The sequence below is a fragment of the Mastigoproctus giganteus genome, chromosome 3, assembly GCF_048544385.1.
Source record: "Mastigoproctus giganteus isolate SK-2022 chromosome 3, ASM4854438v1, whole genome shotgun sequence".
NCBI classification, from domain to species: Eukaryota; Metazoa; Arthropoda; class Arachnida; order Uropygi; family Thelyphonidae; genus Mastigoproctus; species Mastigoproctus giganteus.
Genome location: NC_143577.1, coordinates 8,409,093 through 8,426,515, shown reverse-complemented (window position 1 = coordinate 8,426,515; position 17,423 = coordinate 8,409,093). Strand labels below are relative to the sequence as shown.

General features: G+C 38.0%; 2 protein-coding genes across 2 annotated transcripts in view; one reads left to right on the top strand and one right to left on the bottom strand.

Annotated features, from left to right (window-relative positions):
* The window catches only part of LOC150087647 (rab GTPase-activating protein 1-like), a 298,662-nt gene extending 289,768 nt beyond the window's left edge, over positions 1-8,894 (bottom strand). The window contains exon 1 of the mRNA XM_090369176.1: positions 8,808-8,894. The gene's annotated coding sequence lies outside the window, so the exon portion shown is untranslated. The remainder of the gene's footprint in view (positions 1-8,807) is intronic.
* LOC150087646 (tubulin alpha-1C chain-like) overlaps positions 1-17,423 on the top strand; it is a 58,660-nt gene that overhangs the window by 27,124 nt on the left and 14,113 nt on the right. The window contains exons 2-3 of the mRNA XM_090369177.1: positions 8,810-9,032; positions 12,239-12,540. Coding sequence (XP_090225303.1) covers positions 8,810-9,032; positions 12,239-12,540 — 525 coding nt within the window. The remainder of the gene's footprint in view (positions 1-8,809; positions 9,033-12,238; positions 12,541-17,423) is intronic.

The window sequence follows — 17,423 nt, the reverse complement described above, 5'->3', positions numbered from 1 at the left end:
CTGTTGTTTTTTATATATATCAATGATATTGATGAAGGTATATCAGGATTAGTATCGAAGTTTGCAGGATTGTTAATGACAGTAATGGCAGTGTGCTACTGCAACGGGATCTAGAAAATTTGAGCAGATGGACTGAGAAGTGGCAACTGAAGTTTAACATTGACAAATGCAAAGTACTGCATAGGAGTAGAAGTAACCTCAGAGGAACGTACCAACTGTGTGGTACTACACTTAGGGTGGTAGAAAATGAAAAAGACCTGGGAGTAATTTTGCAGTCAGATATGAAGTTTTCTAAGCAATGCAGACAGGCTGCAACATCAAGTCATGGGGTTTTGTCAATGATATACAGGAATTTTGCTAGCAGGGAAAAGGAAGTGATTATTCCTTTATATGAGGCAATGGTCAGGCCACACCTTGAGTACTGCTTACAGGTCTGGAGGCCTCATTTTAGGAAGGATTTAGATTTGCTTGAACGTGTACAGAGAAGGGCAACAAGATTCGTGAGGGGAATGAAGGGGTCCTCTTACCAAGAGAGGCTTAAGTTCTGCAAATTGCAGCAATTGTAAAGCTGTTATTTATGAGTCCGAACAAATTTTGAACAGGCTAAGAGTGCTTTTTGCCCAAACGATAGTTTCGGCTTTTTAGGAGACTAGGCACTTGCGAGGTGATCTGACTGAGGTGTATAAGGCCTTGAATGTGTTGAGCACGCTGAGTTCTGATGGGATCCTTCCACTTGCTCAGATTACGAACCCTTAGGTTCGTAATCTGACTGTTCAAAATAGTTTGGGCACTCTGGAGATATTCAAATCGAGGAAAGGCAGTTGTAGAACAGACGTGCGGAAATTTGCCTTTAGCCAGCGGGTGGTTAATTGCTGGAACAAACTTCCATTTTATCGTTGTCAAAGTTAGCTTAAATAAATTCAAGGGGGAACTAGACAAATATTTAGAGAGAATGATTGTGTGAATTTATTATTTTATTATTATTATTATTATTATTTTGCTGATGCTACATAAGCTCATACGTTTGCTTTCTTGCATTGCATGCCTCTATTACTATTACTATTACCCCTCTTTCAAAATCGGTTAACTCACGACGTTTAACCATTCTAACATCAAATTACGGTCCTACGTGAATGCAGTGTACCTATATACCTGCCAATCGGTGGGTTCGTCCACTGGCTAGAGGGGTGACGTTGCCCAGGAACCAGTTATCCCATGAATTCTGTCCGTTTCAGTGTATAAACCACATATGACTTGCACTGTTTGGCCTTTACAGGATACTGTATTCAACACAAAAGAAATGATCGCAGTTGTGAGAAACCAAGCGGTGCCGCTTAACTCTAATCGCTATGTACTGGTCCTTGTACATATTCTCGTTTTTTCCTAAGCGATTAGCTGGGCCATTCTTGTTATTCCTAGGCGATTAGCTGGGCAATTGTTCTGCGTCGTTGCCGTGTTACGAGACGAAACACACGACGCTTACCATGGGCGTCTACCACACGTAGCTGTCTTTATGTGTGACTTTTTTGGATGGTTGTTCGACTGCAGGTGAGCAAGTCACAGTAGACTCATGACACCAGTGAACGGGAGCACTTAACTATGTTGATTGTTGTCGAGATACTGAAACCTGCACGTCTTTTCCCCACAATCATTTTCGAAGTCGGAAAGATCTAGATGCTTACGCATTCTTCATCGCAGTCACTCAAAAACTGTGTACGAACTACATTTTATCAGCCGTTCCCGACTTTGAGCCTTCACTGGCGTCAAACTGGTCCATGCCTACACAAAGGAATATTAGTAATGCAAAGCCTACTCAGTGTGGCAATTTTGCAGTACTGAAAAATATTATCGTAGTAATATAACATTGAACAGTCCAATCGGAAATTGTCTGTTCCGAATAAAAGGCTGAATGAAAACACAAAAGAAATAAGTATTTGTGGCCTTTGACGATGATGACGTTGCAAACATGTGGGGAACTCGAATATCTATTCCTATTTAGTTTGTGATATTACTTATTTTTGGACAAATTCGATGGGAAACTTGGTCAATGTTAAGTTTCTGTTCTTGAATGATATTTCTGAGGCTTTTGGTAAGGATCTTCCGGGCCGTCGTAGTTAACGCAGTTGATATGATCACAGTCCTCTCAACACCGACTATAAAAGACCCGAGTTCGAATCCCGTCAAAGACGAGGAATTCTTATGGGCCTTTTTCACAGCGTGGCTGAGTTAACCGGTCTTAGACGAGGATAGCATGGTTCCCCCTCCCGGAAGGGTTTTTCGTCCAGCAAATCGCTCACATAACACGCAAATTACAGACATAACATATGGCACAATATGGCCCAAGTTGCTGATGCGCCTAAAAAAAAAAAAAAAAACAGGGTCTTCCAAACAAGCTCCCAATTTATGGATTTCTGGGTGTGTTTTGCAGTTTTCGCTCACTGATTTGAAATCATCACTGATGTGACGATTTGAAGTTCTTATGAATTACTGTTTTAATGGACACATTCTGTAAATCAAGTACACTGTACAGGTAAATCTGGGACATCGGCCAGAAAACGTGTCTTTTAGTGTTTCAACTCAAGCTGGTTTCCCAACGACTCACTTCTTTCTCTCGTTTTTCTTCTTGCATTCTTGTATATTAATGACCTTTTTCACTGACTATAAAAACTAAATAAAATTTCCAGTCAGTGGAAGAAGGTCACTTGACATGCACGAACAGATTTCCACCTTCTCGAATATCAGTCACCACTCCCTCAAATTCTGATCTTTGGGGATTTCGGTTTTCTGGATGTGGACAACCCACATTAGCTAATTACCTGAAACTCTAAAATAGCACTTTTATTTTGCATTACGTTTATTGTTTTTCAGATGGTTAAAAACCAAGTGTTTACTAGCATCTAAATATCTATGTAGGAGCATACGCAGATTCTCATTAAGTGAACTCATTTTTTCCAAGTTGAGGTCACAAAACCCTGTTATTCCTTCGTTGGAAATGAATCTCTCTGTGTTGGGGTTTAACTGGAGATTGCAGGCATCAGTCTCATCACCCAAAGGTTGTGAGACTAATCCCTGCATTTCCATCATTCTTGGTTTTTTAAATTAAAAAATGGTCATCGAAATACAGAGAGTTGGATATCTAAAACAGCAGCTTATTATGGAAACACCAGATTTCCTACATTAATCGAATTATTAGAATTAGATACCTTTCTAAGGTGGATTAGAAATAGGCTAAAAGAAGTTTCTCCTTGGTATAAATTTATGGACCCAGAGAATTTTTCGTTTTCTACTTAAAGAGATGAAGATGAGAATGCAGTTGGGACGCAGAGGGAGATGATCATTAGAAGAAACAGCACGGTTCAGGATGAATTATTTCTACGCTGTGGTGGCCTTTTTTGAGAACATTTGTTCTCTTTTTGTTAGCCTATTTCTTGCTGGTACTAATAATTGCAGCCAGCCCAATTTTCATTCAGGAAATCAATGGTCAGAAGCGAAGCGGTAACGTGCAGTGCCATCGGTTTTATACTTGACAGTTTATTTACAAGAGAGCTCTCTACTTGTTCTTTCATTTACTGGTAGAATCTTACTTCTTTGTCTTTCTGCATTCAGTACTTTATTCTGAGTAAATCGGAGAAATTATTTTTAGCATAAATACATATTTAAGAAAAAAAATTAATTAAATGTGAATCATTAACCACAAATATTAGTCATGAACCTTTGGTGATTCTAAACTTTTTCTGTCCATATGGAGTTGAATATTTCGGCAAAATGTATTAAACAAAATGAAATTTAGAAAAAATGAAGTAATTTAATAACTTCTGTATTTTAAGAATCTGCTTTATTATTTATTCATAGAGTTAAATCTTTTATTATTTTGTTATGCTTGCTTAATAACACCCTATTAATATATTAAATTTTCTTACCTATTTATCATTTCTGTAAGCATTAATTGATGACTGTGTGGTGTGCTCAGGGCCGTGCAAATGTGGGGGTGCATTGGATGCGCCGCACCAGGGCGCCCAATCGAAGGAGCCATCAAATTCTCAACATAAATATGCGATGTCCCTTAACCTCATTTGCGTCCGTGTCCCCAGGTACCATTTCATGGCCCCAGTGTATATACTTGTGTAATTTTGAACTGAAATTATAAAGCATTTTATTTTATTTTTCAATAAATGATTATAAAACAAGCCGGCCTATTTAAGAAAGTATTCAGCTTTCTTAGTGACAAGATAGGAGGGAAATTTGGCCTTAGCTACAAAAGCGTTTTCGGCATAGCCTCTTTAGAAGTCTTTAACGCTGCCAGAGTGACTTGCTTCTATAAGCAGTGATTCATCACCTCAGGAGGGAGAGATGCAGACGGCTAAGCCACCCCTCAGAACTATCTACCAAACACCCAGGGTCCTGAGTTGGATATCATCATTCTTCTCTTTCTTGGTGATTCCTTTCTATTTTTTACTCTCTCTCTCTCTCTCTCTCTCTCTCTCTCTCTCTCTCTCTCTCTCTCTCTCTCTCTCTCTCTCTCTCAGGGTAACTCGGGAATTTTTTTTTTCTTTTTTTGGCTGGTGCAGCATAAGCCTCAGGCTTCCTTTCACCATATAGCTAATAATAATAATAATCAGATGCCAACAAATCAGTGCCCACTTTTAAACCAGTTGTTAAACCAGTTTGCTATTCAGCTGATAATTAAACTCCTTGAAAGCAATCGTATCCAGATAGACTACCAACTTCATCATTAAAGCAGACAATTCCAATAGGTCATACCAGACCTATTGGAATTGTTTCGACTAGGGGCAGATCTATGTTCTTGGGGACGCAGGGCTGGTGTTCTTAGTGGGCTCCTTTTAGGTATTAGTATAATGTGCATGGCATAATCAGCTAAATCAATGTGGTGACTTCCTGAATAACATAATCGGTCAATTAAGAGGAGCTATTAGCTTTTCTCTCACTAATATTCCATTTGTTATTGTTAGTAAAGATAACAATCACAGTGTCGCTACATAATATTTTAGAACGTTGTTAAACTACGAAAAGTTGGAGCTTGGTTCTATCGGGGTCGTGTCAGAGCAAGTGCAGTATCCACCAACATTCTAATTGTGAAAACCTCGCGATGTGTAGAGGATTTTGGTGTAAAGCTGTTTCAAGGTCATAATAACCGTTAATCATTTAAAATTTCGAATGTCAAGAGTGTCTGCATGTACTCTAAATAATAAACGTTTTACAAATTAATACCCTAACACAAAAAAATAAAAAAAAAATTTTAAAAATACAAGTTAGGCGTTTGTAAACCCTGGACTCGAAGGGGCCAAGGGCTCAAGTCCTATTAGTCCTTCTTGGATCTGCTCTGCTCCTGGTTTCGACAGTCCCAAAAGTAATTGGGGTAAAAGACCACTCTGTTTTATACATTACAAAATTCGATTCACGGATGCGGTTCCACCAATATTCCTCTTCACCCAACAGGCACAGCCACCACTAATCTGGACAACACACTTATTCGGATATATTTGCCAAGCTGTGTGATATTTTATATCTAGATTTTAAATTGGCTTGTGATGACTCAGTGTTAAAGAAGCAGTGAAAGTTCTTAAGAATTACTTCCAAATAAACGATACCTTCTTCAGCCTCAATGGAAGGAAATCAGTAACTTCCTAAGCCATGTATAACACTTTCAGCGTCATCTAATATGTAGGTGATTTTAAACATTTTTTATCACTCAGTGATGACATGCCAGAAATTAACTGGGAAGAAATTAACCAGTGAATTAATGGCGACCCTTGTCCAGCACACGAAACTCTATCAAAGTGAAGAAATCCGCAAATCACATATGCTTTCCAGAAGAGCCACATTCAGTTGTTGATATTGGCATTCAGGGCACTCCGGTATCAAAGGTAGATGCTAAAAACGATCGTTTAACAATGTTGGATGGATAAATCATGGATCCCATAATGTCACGTTTAGGAGACCGTTTGGCCAAAAAAAATTTTGCTAGTATAAATTCGGCCCTGCTTTCTGGAAAGTTTTTGTGGGAAGATTTCAATTGGCGCAGTGTGTATCTGCCAGTTGAAAACCAATTGAAATAAATTAGCTGGTTATTTCGCATTTCAAAGGAAATACGAGATAACCAGGGAACTTTTAAGCTGCGACGAATTGTGCGGTATGCATCACATATCTGGTTGGGCTCTGCTTTTCAAGAATTCAGGGTGTGCAAGATATTTTAAATTCAGCGATCTATTCTATTGAAGAAGTGTATGGCTTATAGATCTGCTGTGCCTACTGATGCAATACAGGCTTTAACAGGTCGTCTATCACTGGATTCATACTTGGTGTTTCTATCAATGAGTTATGATCTAAGAAAATGTTTGCCGTTGTAGCTGCTTGTCGCCTGAAATAGATTGCGATGAGAATTACAAAGAGGAAGGAAGCGTCTAGGGACAGATTGGCAAAACGGTGATGAGAACATTGGAGTAATTATCTGAAAGGAGCAGTAACGGAAAAGCTTTTTCTGATGGTAAATGCTAATGGTAAACAGTGGGAAACTTGGTTTCATCACAATCTCCATACAACTTTTCTTTTGACTGGACATTTTTTTTTTTCTTTTTTGTAAAGTTACCGGAATTGGGAATCATTGAGCGTACTCCCAAAAGATTGGAACCAACCCTCTTTTCTATGAATGTGAGTATTGTGACTTGAGGGATTAAACGAAGAAGCTCCTAATCTCCACTCACTTATCACTTAGTATCGTACTGATTATAGGTGGGCGTCTATACGGCTCCTAAAGAACCTAAAGATACATCCTCTCCAGATGCATCTTCCACTAATAGATGTGAACAACTGTTAGGTAGTACAAAAGAAGATTTTTACGCACCTCAAAATTTTGCGGTCCAATTATTCAAAAGGACGATTTTGTTGCAGTTGGAGGAGCATGAGCCTGATACTGAATGACAGCTAAAAAGGGCATGCTGTCCTATATCAGAACGGAATATTATTATGAAGTAGTAGTAGAGGAGGAATGTGATGCAAGAAAGCAAGCTTATGTAGCATCAGCCAAAAAAAAAAAACATTTCACACATCCATTCCCTCTAAACGTTTATCCAGTTATAGAATAGATATGCATTTATTTTGAATTTATTCTTGAATTCATTTAAGCTATCAACTTCCACAACAACGGATGGAAGTTTGTTCCAGCAATCAACTACCCGCTGGCTAAATGCAAATTTCTGCACATCTATTCTATAACTGTCTTTCCTCAATTTGAATTTATGCTTCTATACATTGGATAACATAATCATGTATATAGATTGACAATTGCTTACATATATATATATATATATATATATATACAGGTTAGGCGCGTTTAGGTGAATGTTAGTCGCAGAGTTACTAAGGACATCAGGCGTCAATATTGTTTGTAATTGCCTGTGTTCTTTAGACAAAGATAAGACAAAATAATCTGCTAGACAAAAATAAGAGTTGCTTGGCGGGAGGGTAAATCATGCAACCCTCACCTGACACTAATGCAGCAAATTCTGTTCACCACAATCTTCTCTTCTGTTATTAATTGAAGGTACAACTTCGTTTACTTTTTTGCAAGGTGTCTCTCAAGGTCACCCTTAGGTCTGCATCTGATTATTGTTTATATTAAAGATCCGTCAATTGTATTTCATTCTGCTAACGTTGAATGGCAACTTCATATAAATGATTTGAAACTTGACAAAGCCATCAATTTCCCCCTAGTATTTACATACTGCTCAAGGGCGAAGTTTGTAACTTCATATGAACTAAAAAAAAATTCTCCGACTGAAAGCGATGAACTCTAATATTGTCTCATTCTGGCTCAAAAATAATTCTGTACTTCTTCTTTTTTGATTATTGTCATATCATCTGGTCCCCTCAACAGCAATACACTTCTCAAAGACCAGAGTGCATTCAATTAAAATTTTTATACTCCCTTCGTCGAGGAAAGTAAGAATCACTCTCTGCTCTAGGCAACTCCACAGATAATCTTTCGTTTACAATATCATGCTGTATCGTCGATTAATCTTGAACGAATCCCCCTCATTATAACCCGTCCGAGTTCCGTCATAAAACTTGTTTCAGGTAATAAGAACAACCACCAAATATTGATTGAGCTTAACCCATCTACCCCCAGGGGCTCACATCTGGTAAGTATGGGCTTGGCACACCCGGGGTCCTGAGCTGGATATCGTCATTCTTCTCTCTCTCTCTCTCAATGTAACTTTGGAATTTTTTTGGCTGGTGCAGCATAAGCCTCAGGCTTCCTTGCACCACATGGCTAATATAATAATAATAATAATAATAATCTATAATAAATTCATCTTCATTGTCTCATTAAGCCTAATTTTGTATAAATTTCAACGTATTATACTCTGATTTTCACATCTGAGTTTAGGATTTACTCTCACGTGGATGAGAAGTGAATAAATAAACCACTGTCATCCTTTTTAGGAGGCTTCTCCATCTCTAGGAGATCCACTGTATGGGATCCACCTTAGGATTTGCTTCAATATTAGTAATTTTCAGCAAGCGCAGTATACCACCATGTGGAACTTCTTTAGGAATCAACTAGTAAACTTTACTTCTCAAGTAAAGCGCTGCACATGGAGTTCTGGGATTTAAACGTGATTTAACATTAATGCAACAAAAAAAAAAAACGAGGTTAATTAAAATAACTACTGAACCACTGCAAATGTGCCGAAACTTTTTAAAATGCATACTTACTTTCTTTTAAACTGCATTTAGGACCTACTTACCCTTAACTTTGTGATATTCATATATTTATTTGTACTTACAGAGGGAATGTATCAGTGTGCATATTGGCCAAGCTGGAGTCCAGATCGGTAATGCCTGTTGGGAATTGTACTGTCTCGAGCACGGTATTCAACCCGATGGTCAGTTGCCCAGCGACAAGACTATAGGAGGTGGGGACGACTCCTTCAACACTTTCTTCAGCGAAACTGGATCAGGAAAACACGTGCCCAGGGCTGTGTTTATTGACTTGGAGCCAACTGTAGTGGGTAAGATATCTTATTTCATTAGGAGTGTAAACTTTCCATAACGTCCTTTTAATTTGTGAACTTTACTACGACTTATTAATAACCGGCATTTATTAATAATGATTTCACTTAGATTGTGATTTTCTAAAATCTTTACGGGTCTAATGTTATAAGAATTATTTTATGGATAAGCTGGGAGAGGAAATCATTTATTTTGTCTGATTTCTGGCTGTTTATCTCTCCCCTCCCAGCTAATGTACTTTAGTGAATAATACAGTGTGGCAATATCATTATGAGAAGTAGCGTCTGTGGCAAGGACGACCTACGTTTTCAGTGGCTGCTATTTTTCGTCTGCTTCTGTGACACACAACATCTGCAGTTTGTTGTTGGCGTTCTTGTTCTTCACGTGCGTTTTACACGCAGTATTTACTTTTGTAATTTTTTTAATGATTTCTTTTAAACGACTTTAAAAATATTTATAAAGAAACGATGATTATAATCATGAATAATGAATAATATATAATGAATTTATATTACAAGATACACGTTTTCACCGAAGTTTCCTGATCCCGGAGGTTTTTTCTTTTATTCCACTATTTATTTTATCTTAGTCTTAGTTGTTTTTTGTAAATACAAAAAAAAAAAAAAAAAAGTATTCACAATCCTGTATTATCAAAAAGAGACATTTGTTAAATTATCACTCAGTCAATTGTAAAGTCTAGGAGGATCGATTGCAGAGACATGAGCTTTTGGTCAAATTAACTTACCAAAGATTTGTCTATAAAACTTTATTCTTCAAACACTGCATCTGTAGCAGAATCATAAGCAGTGGTTCTGTATAGGGGGTATTGAAAAGTGTAGTTGTACAGTGTTAAAAATTTCTGCACGTACTAAATAATACTTCATATCCTTAAGTCAGCAAAGTTTTAATGCCAAAGGCAAGGATATGGTTACAACATTGAGGGAGGATGTCCCTTTGTTTTCTGTGGTTAAGAAGTGGGCAGTAGAATTTAAATGAGGGAGGGCCTTGAAGATGAACCACGCTGTGGAAAATCTGCAGCATCCATCACTCCAGAAGTTGACAGGGTGCATAACTGGTGATGAGTGATCGAAGAGTGACAGTTCGATTCATTGCCGGCTTCTTGGATATCTCATCTGAACACATGTACTGTATAATAACAGAGATTTTCGCTATGAAAAAGGTGTCGGCATGATGGTTCCCAAAGTTATTGAACAGCTAATCAAAAACACACAAGAGTTGTCAAATTAAGTGAATATTTGCATTGTTGACAAGCAGATCCAGCAAATTTCCTTGCAAAGCTTGTAACCATGGATGAGATGGATCCATCACTTTCAGCCAGAGACAAAGGAGCAATCTAAGCAGTGGAAAAAACAACTGTTCTCTCTAAAGAACACGTCAGTTCCTTCTGCTGGCAAGGTGATGGCATTAGTTTTTCAGAATGCTAATAGATTGTTGTTAGTGGATTGTTAGTAGTGTTGTTAGTAGAGTGAAGGCAGTCACAGGGGAATATTATGCAGACTTTGTGAAGTGTTTGCATGAAAATGTCAAAGACAAATGCTAAGAGAAAACTCAACAAAGGATCCTTGTTCCACCAGGACAATACACATGATCATATGTCTGTCACTGCCATGGCTGTAGTGCATGAGTCCAGCTTTGAAATCTTGGACCATCCCTCCCATATTCACTGGATCTGGCATTTTCAAACTTCCAACTATTTCCTAATTTTAAAATGCCTGGCTGGCATCCATTTTTCCACCAACAGTGATGTCACTGCTGGCAGATGCATTCCTGAAGGTCCAATAGAAAGCTTTCTTCACAGCTGGAATCAATGCATTGCAGCATCACTGGCAAAAGTGTTTTGACTCTAAATAAAGGAAACTATGTTGAAAAGTAACATGTTTCCACTCCTCAATAAACCGTTCATCCTCAGACCATGAACTCTTAAATACCCCTCATATCCGTGAAAGCATCTTCAATCTCTAAGAGTGAAAAACCGTTGACCTAGATTTCTGCAGGGAAAGTTATGGCAGCCATTTACCTTCAACTACTGTGGTCTTTTGCTGTTAGAGTTAAGAACTGGATGCCAATGTTAAGTCGGAACCATATGGTGAAACTTTGTACCACAAAAGGGTGTTGAATGACTGCAACAAATGACAGCCACTGCTATTTAATGAAGCAATACATCAGAAGTGCATCTGACATACTACTTTATAATACAAGCCCACGGTCTGGGACAACTAGGACAGTAAATAACATTTATTACAATGTAATTTTATGATTATTGCTCCCTGTTCATTAATTTTGCATTCTGAATTGCAGAAGAAAATTAATTTTCTTGATTTATAGTAATTGTAATCTGTGGGCTGTATAAAACACAATGTCCTGTGAGAATGGTTCTGTTTTTACTATCTTCTAGGCTGGCCCCTAAAGCAACTTCTTTGCTTTTCCTGTTTGCTGAAATTTAAATAATCGCCTTAAAATCGTGACTATTAAATTAAATAAAAATAAATGTGGTAACCATAAAGTTTAAATATGCTTTGCCACTTTATTGGGTGCATATACTTTCATGAAATGGCACCCTCCCTTCAGTAAGAGCATCACGTGTTTGCATCATGAGATATAAAGCAGGTAGACAGATATGTTTGAGATGCTGTATGTAGACAGTTCTGTGCAAGAATGGGGCCCCTCGTGGGTTGCACAGTTGGTAGAATCACCATCTTCCCCATACTGGGTGGGAAAGACCCGACTTCGAGCCCCATCGATGGTGAGAAATTTTTATGGGCTGTTCCACAAATTGGCTGAGTTAGTCGGTTGCAGGCAAGGGTAGCATAATTTTTATCCTGAAAACTAGGGTTTTTCATCCAGAAAACAGAAAATCGACGACAAAACACAATTTATAGATAAGATACACGGAACAATATGGCCTTAGTTGCTGATGCTCCTTAAACCCTATCACAAAGATGGGCAAGACTTTCAATGTGTCAGTGCATAATACTTAATTCAGCTTTTATGTAAATTTAAAAGAATGAAAATATTAATTAGTATGGTGCTATAAAAAACAGTGCATTGTTAAGGAGTGTTGTTGGTGTTATTCTGAATACTTTTTTACTATACTGGACAGGAGGGGAACAATTTTGTTTTTAAATGAAATTAATTAAACACAAACAAATGAGCTAATGTCTTTCTCTCCTTACCCACCAACTAGATGAAGTTCGCACGGGCGCATACAGGCAACTTTACCATCCTGAACAATTGATTTCTGGCAAGGAAGATGCTGCAAATAATTATGCCAGAGGACATTATACAATTGGCAAAGAGATAGTGGATGTTGTACTGGACAGAATCAGAAAACTTGCAGACCAATGTACAGGACTCCAAGGTTTTCTAATTTTTCACAGTTTCGGTGGAGGGACTGGTTCTGGATTTACATCATTGCTTATGGAAAGGTTGTCTGTAGATTATGGCAAAAAATCAAAACTAGAGTTTTCCATTTACCCAGCTCCTCAGGTAAGTTTTATTTTTTTATTTTTTGGAGAACATTTGATATGTCTTATATGAATATCCTGAAACACATAAATGATGAAACTAATTTTATTTTTTATGTTGGATTGCTGAAAGATCCATTAAATGAACTTGAAACAGTTTGCCAGTTAAAGCCAATTCCAAAATTAAGAAATGGATAAAATTTTCAGTTTGAAATGAAATTTTCATTTAATTTTTTTTCCGTTTGGAACTGAAAATTAAAGTTTTAAAACATTTGTATAAATCACTATTTGGAACTGAAAACACCCTAAAGAAAGTCAGGGGATTTAAAGAATAAAAAAAAAAAAAAAAAAAAAAGAAAAAGAAAATATATATCTCAGACTCTATGTGAGTAGGAATGGGCTAAATCTTAGGGAAAGGAGCAAGTGGAGCATGGAACAGGCACCTTGGCTGTCCCATTCTGTAATTGACAAGAAAAAATTATACTGCAGCTTTATCAGATGGAAATTCAATCATGAAATTTTCAGAAAATATCAGTGAACAAAAAAAGGTTTATACAGTGATTTCCACATTGATATTTTGACAAAAATTTTATACGGAACCATTGTTATATATTCATCAATGTACTTTGAAAGTACAACTTGTGCATGTCAGCTTATGTCTAGCAACATATTCGAGAGGCCAACCAGAGGGAGTAATACTCTTCATCTGATTATCAGCAGTGATTATTCATGCATTAAGAATTTGCAGATAAAGGAACCACTGGTTGACAATGATCACAATGTACTGATGTGGGAATTACTTAAAGACATAACTACCATCAAGGCTAAAGGGAAGGGCTTTTGTTTTCGTAAAGGTGACTACAGGAGTCTCAGACTGTTTTTAAATTCTGTACAGTGGGATCAACTGATGATGACACCAACATTGAATTCTAAATGGGGAATCCTTCAGGGACTTAATTTTGGAGGCTAAAATAGGTTTTTCATTCCAACTAAGAAATACTGTTCAAGATTTAGGCCTAAATGGATATCAGATGAATTAATGAAGTTCGTGGCAGAGAATAAAAATGTATGGGATGCATATAAAGTATCAGGTGACACAGAAGCCTATGGCAGATATAAGCTGTAATCAAGTCACAAAGGAGGTTAGGCAGGAGAAGGCAGATTATGAGAAATCTTTGGCAAAGGATGCAAAGAAAAACAGCAAAGGGTTCTTTACTTATGTAAACTCTAGAAGGAAAGGGATGAATCAGATTGGACCACTTAACGTAGATGGATTGACTATTGATGATCATGCTCAGGTAGCTGATAAACTGAATGAGTATTTTGCATCTACATTCACACATCTGGAGTTATTCAATGAGGGGAGTGCAAGAAATTTATCAAACTCTAACAAGGAGCTAAGCGATTTTATAATAACTGAGAGCAAGGTGGAGGAGAAATTGTTGAAGTTAAACATAAAAAAGGCAGGTAGGGTGGATGGGATCTATCCAGTTATATTAAAAGGAGGCAGCAAAGGAAGTAAGCAAACCTTAGCCATAATTAAGAAAGCTTTCATGGACTCAGGGGAGGTCCCCATGGACTGGAAATGTGCAAATGTATCACCAATTCACAAACGGGGTTCAAAAGGTGACAGGAGTAACTATAGACCTGTTAGTTAAACATGTGTTCCGGGGAAAATAATGGAATCACTGGTTAAAGAAACATTGCAGGATCATCTAGACAAGACTGCAGTAATAGTTAAGACACAGTATGGGTTTGTTAAAGGGAAGTCTTGTCTGATCAATTTGATTGGATACTATGATGTGGTCACAAAGGAACTGAATGCTAAAAATAATTTTGATATCATATACTTTGATTTCAAGAAACTTTTGATACTGTTACACATGGAAGACTGCTGTACAAATTGGAGAGGTATAACATTAAGGGTAAGTTGCTACAACAGATAAATGGATGGTTGAGTGGGAGACAACAGAGTGTGGTAATCAGTGGACACTGCTCTTCGTGGACAGATGTTATTAGTGCAGTTCCCCAGAGTTCGGTGTTGGGCCCATTGTTGTTTTGTATATTTATCAATGATATTGATGAAGGTATATAAGGTTTAATGTCCAAGTTTGCAGATGATACAAAGGTTGGCAGGGTTGTTAACAACAGTAAAGACAGTATGCTACTCCAACTGGATCTAGATAATTGGGCAAATGGGCTGAGAATTGACATTGACAAATGTAAAATACTGCATATGGGTAGCAGTAACCAAAGAGAAATGTACCAACTGTGTGGTACTACACCCAGGGAAGTGGAAAAGACCTGGGGGTAATTGTACAGTCAAATATGAAGTTTGCTGAGCAGTGCAGACAGGCTGCCAGGGCAGGTCATGGAGCCTTGTCAATGATATATAGAAATTTTGCTAGCAGGGACAGGCAGGTGATTATCCTGTTATACAAGGCAATGGTCAGGCCACACCTAGAGTACTCTGTACAGGTCTGGAGGCCTCATTTTAGGAAGGATGTAGAGTTCCTAGTACGAGTACAAAAAAGGGCAACAAGATTGGTGAGAACAAAGGGGTGCTCTTACCAAGAAAGATTTGTTCTGCAAATTGTAGTTCCTGGAGAGTAGGCACCTGCGAGGTGTATAAAGCCTTGAATGGGTTGAGCAAGCTGAATGCTGATGGGATTCTTCCTCTTGCTCAGTTTAAGAACCCGAGGGGACACAGATTCAAATTGAGGAGAGACAGTTGTAGAATAGATGTGTGGAAATTTGCCTTTAGCCAGCAGGTAGTTGATTGGTGGAACAGACTTCTATCTTTTGTTGTGGAAGTTGATAGCCTAAATAAATTTAAGGCTAAGCTGGACAGGCATTTGGAATGATTGGAGGGGTGAAATGGGATTTTTTTTTGGCTGATGCTGCATAAGCTTGCTTTCTTGCATTGTATGCCTCTACTAATGCTAATGCAGTTCAATAAAATAGCAAAATATGGCAAAAGAAAAAAATAAATAAATCGTAGATCTTTAATGACGTTTAGTTTGAGTATAAACGCTACACAGGCAGCCTGCAAAACATGCACAGCATTTGGAGATCAGAGGGTAAATACACAACCCAAAAATGGTTCAAAAAACATAAATCAAATGATACACCCCATGTAACTGATGATGAACAATTGATGACAGTGAACCTTCAGTTTATCATTATCCAGTGGAGCCATTCAATTGGATTCAAACAAACATGCCACATCTTTTCAGAAAGAGTTCAATGTTAGCAATGAAACTATCGGTATGTTTGCATTGACTGTCAAAAGGTGTATGTATGTTTTAATTTTATTCAAAAAAAATTCAAAAGGTTTTTTTTTTGGACAGCTAAATAGTAAGAGAAGGTTGGATAGAAACGGAGAACTGTATTTTGTTGATAAGTATGGCTTACATCACATTCAGTGATTTGAAGAAAAGGCATTGTTATCATACAGTGTGGTCCATAGATTGTTTACTAATATTAGCATTAGCATTAGCATTAGTAGAGGCATATGATGCAAGAAAGCAAGCTTATTCAGCATCAGCCAAAAAAAAAAAAAAAACCACTACTCCCATTTCACCCCTCCGTTTGTTCGAAATACCTGTCCAGCTGAGCCTTAAATTTGTTTAGGCTATCAACTTCAACAACAAGCGATGGGAGTCTATTCCACAAACCAACTGCCCGCTGGCTAAAGGCAAATTTCCGCACATCTATCCGACATCCGTCCTTCCTCAATTTGAATTTATGCCCTCTGAGGTGATTATTCTGAGCAAGATGAAGAATCCCATTGGCATTGAGCATGCTCAAACCATTCAAAGCCTTATACACCTCTATCAGATCACCTCGCCGGTGCCTAGTCTCCAGACTCTGTAATTTGCAAAACTTAAGCCTTTCTTCGTAAGAGCAACCCTTTGTTCCATTCACTAATCTTGTTGCCCTTCTCTGTACCCGTTCCAGCAGTTCTACATCCTTCTTGAAATGAGGCCTCCAGACCTGTATACAGTACTCAAGATGTGGCCTAACCATTGCCTTATACAAGGGAATAATCACCTCCTTATCCCTGCTGGAAAAATTCCTGTATATCATTGACAAGACACCATGAGCTACTCTTGCAGCTCGTCTGCACTGCTCAGAGAACTTCATATCTGCCTGCACAATTACCCCCAGGTCCTTTTCATTCTCCACCACTGTCAGTGTAGTACCGCAGAGTTGATACGTTGCTCTGGGGTTACTGTTTCCCATATGTAGTACTTTACATTTGTCAATGTTAAACTTCATTTGCCACCTCTCCGCCCATCTGTTCAACCTTTCCAGATCCTGTTGCAGCAGCATAGCGTCAGTAGTGTCCTTAACGACCCTGCCAACCTTTGTATCATCTGCAAACTTGGACATTAAACTTGATATCCCATCATCAATATCATTCATAAACACCGAAAACAACAACGGACCCAACACTGAACCTTGAGGAACTCCACTAATAACATTAGTCCACGTTGAGCAGTGTCCATTGATTACCACTCTCTGTCTTCTGCCACTCAACCAACCCCTTATCCATAGCAGCAATTTGCCTCCAATGCCACACTGCTCCAATTTGTGCAGCAGTCTTCCATGTGCAACAGTATCAAAAGCCTTTCTAAGATCCAAATATATAATATCAAAGTTATTCCCTGCATCCAGTTCTTTTGTGACTACATCATAGTATCCAATCAAATTGGTCAGGCAAGACCTGCCCTTAACAAAACCATGCTGGACTGAGCTATAACTGAATTCTTGTCTAGATGATCCTGCAGTGCTTCTTTAACCAGTGCCTCCATTAATTTACCTGGAACAGAAGTTAAACTAACAGGTCTATAATTACTTGTGTCAGCCTTTGATCCTCCTTTGTGAATTGGGGTTACATTT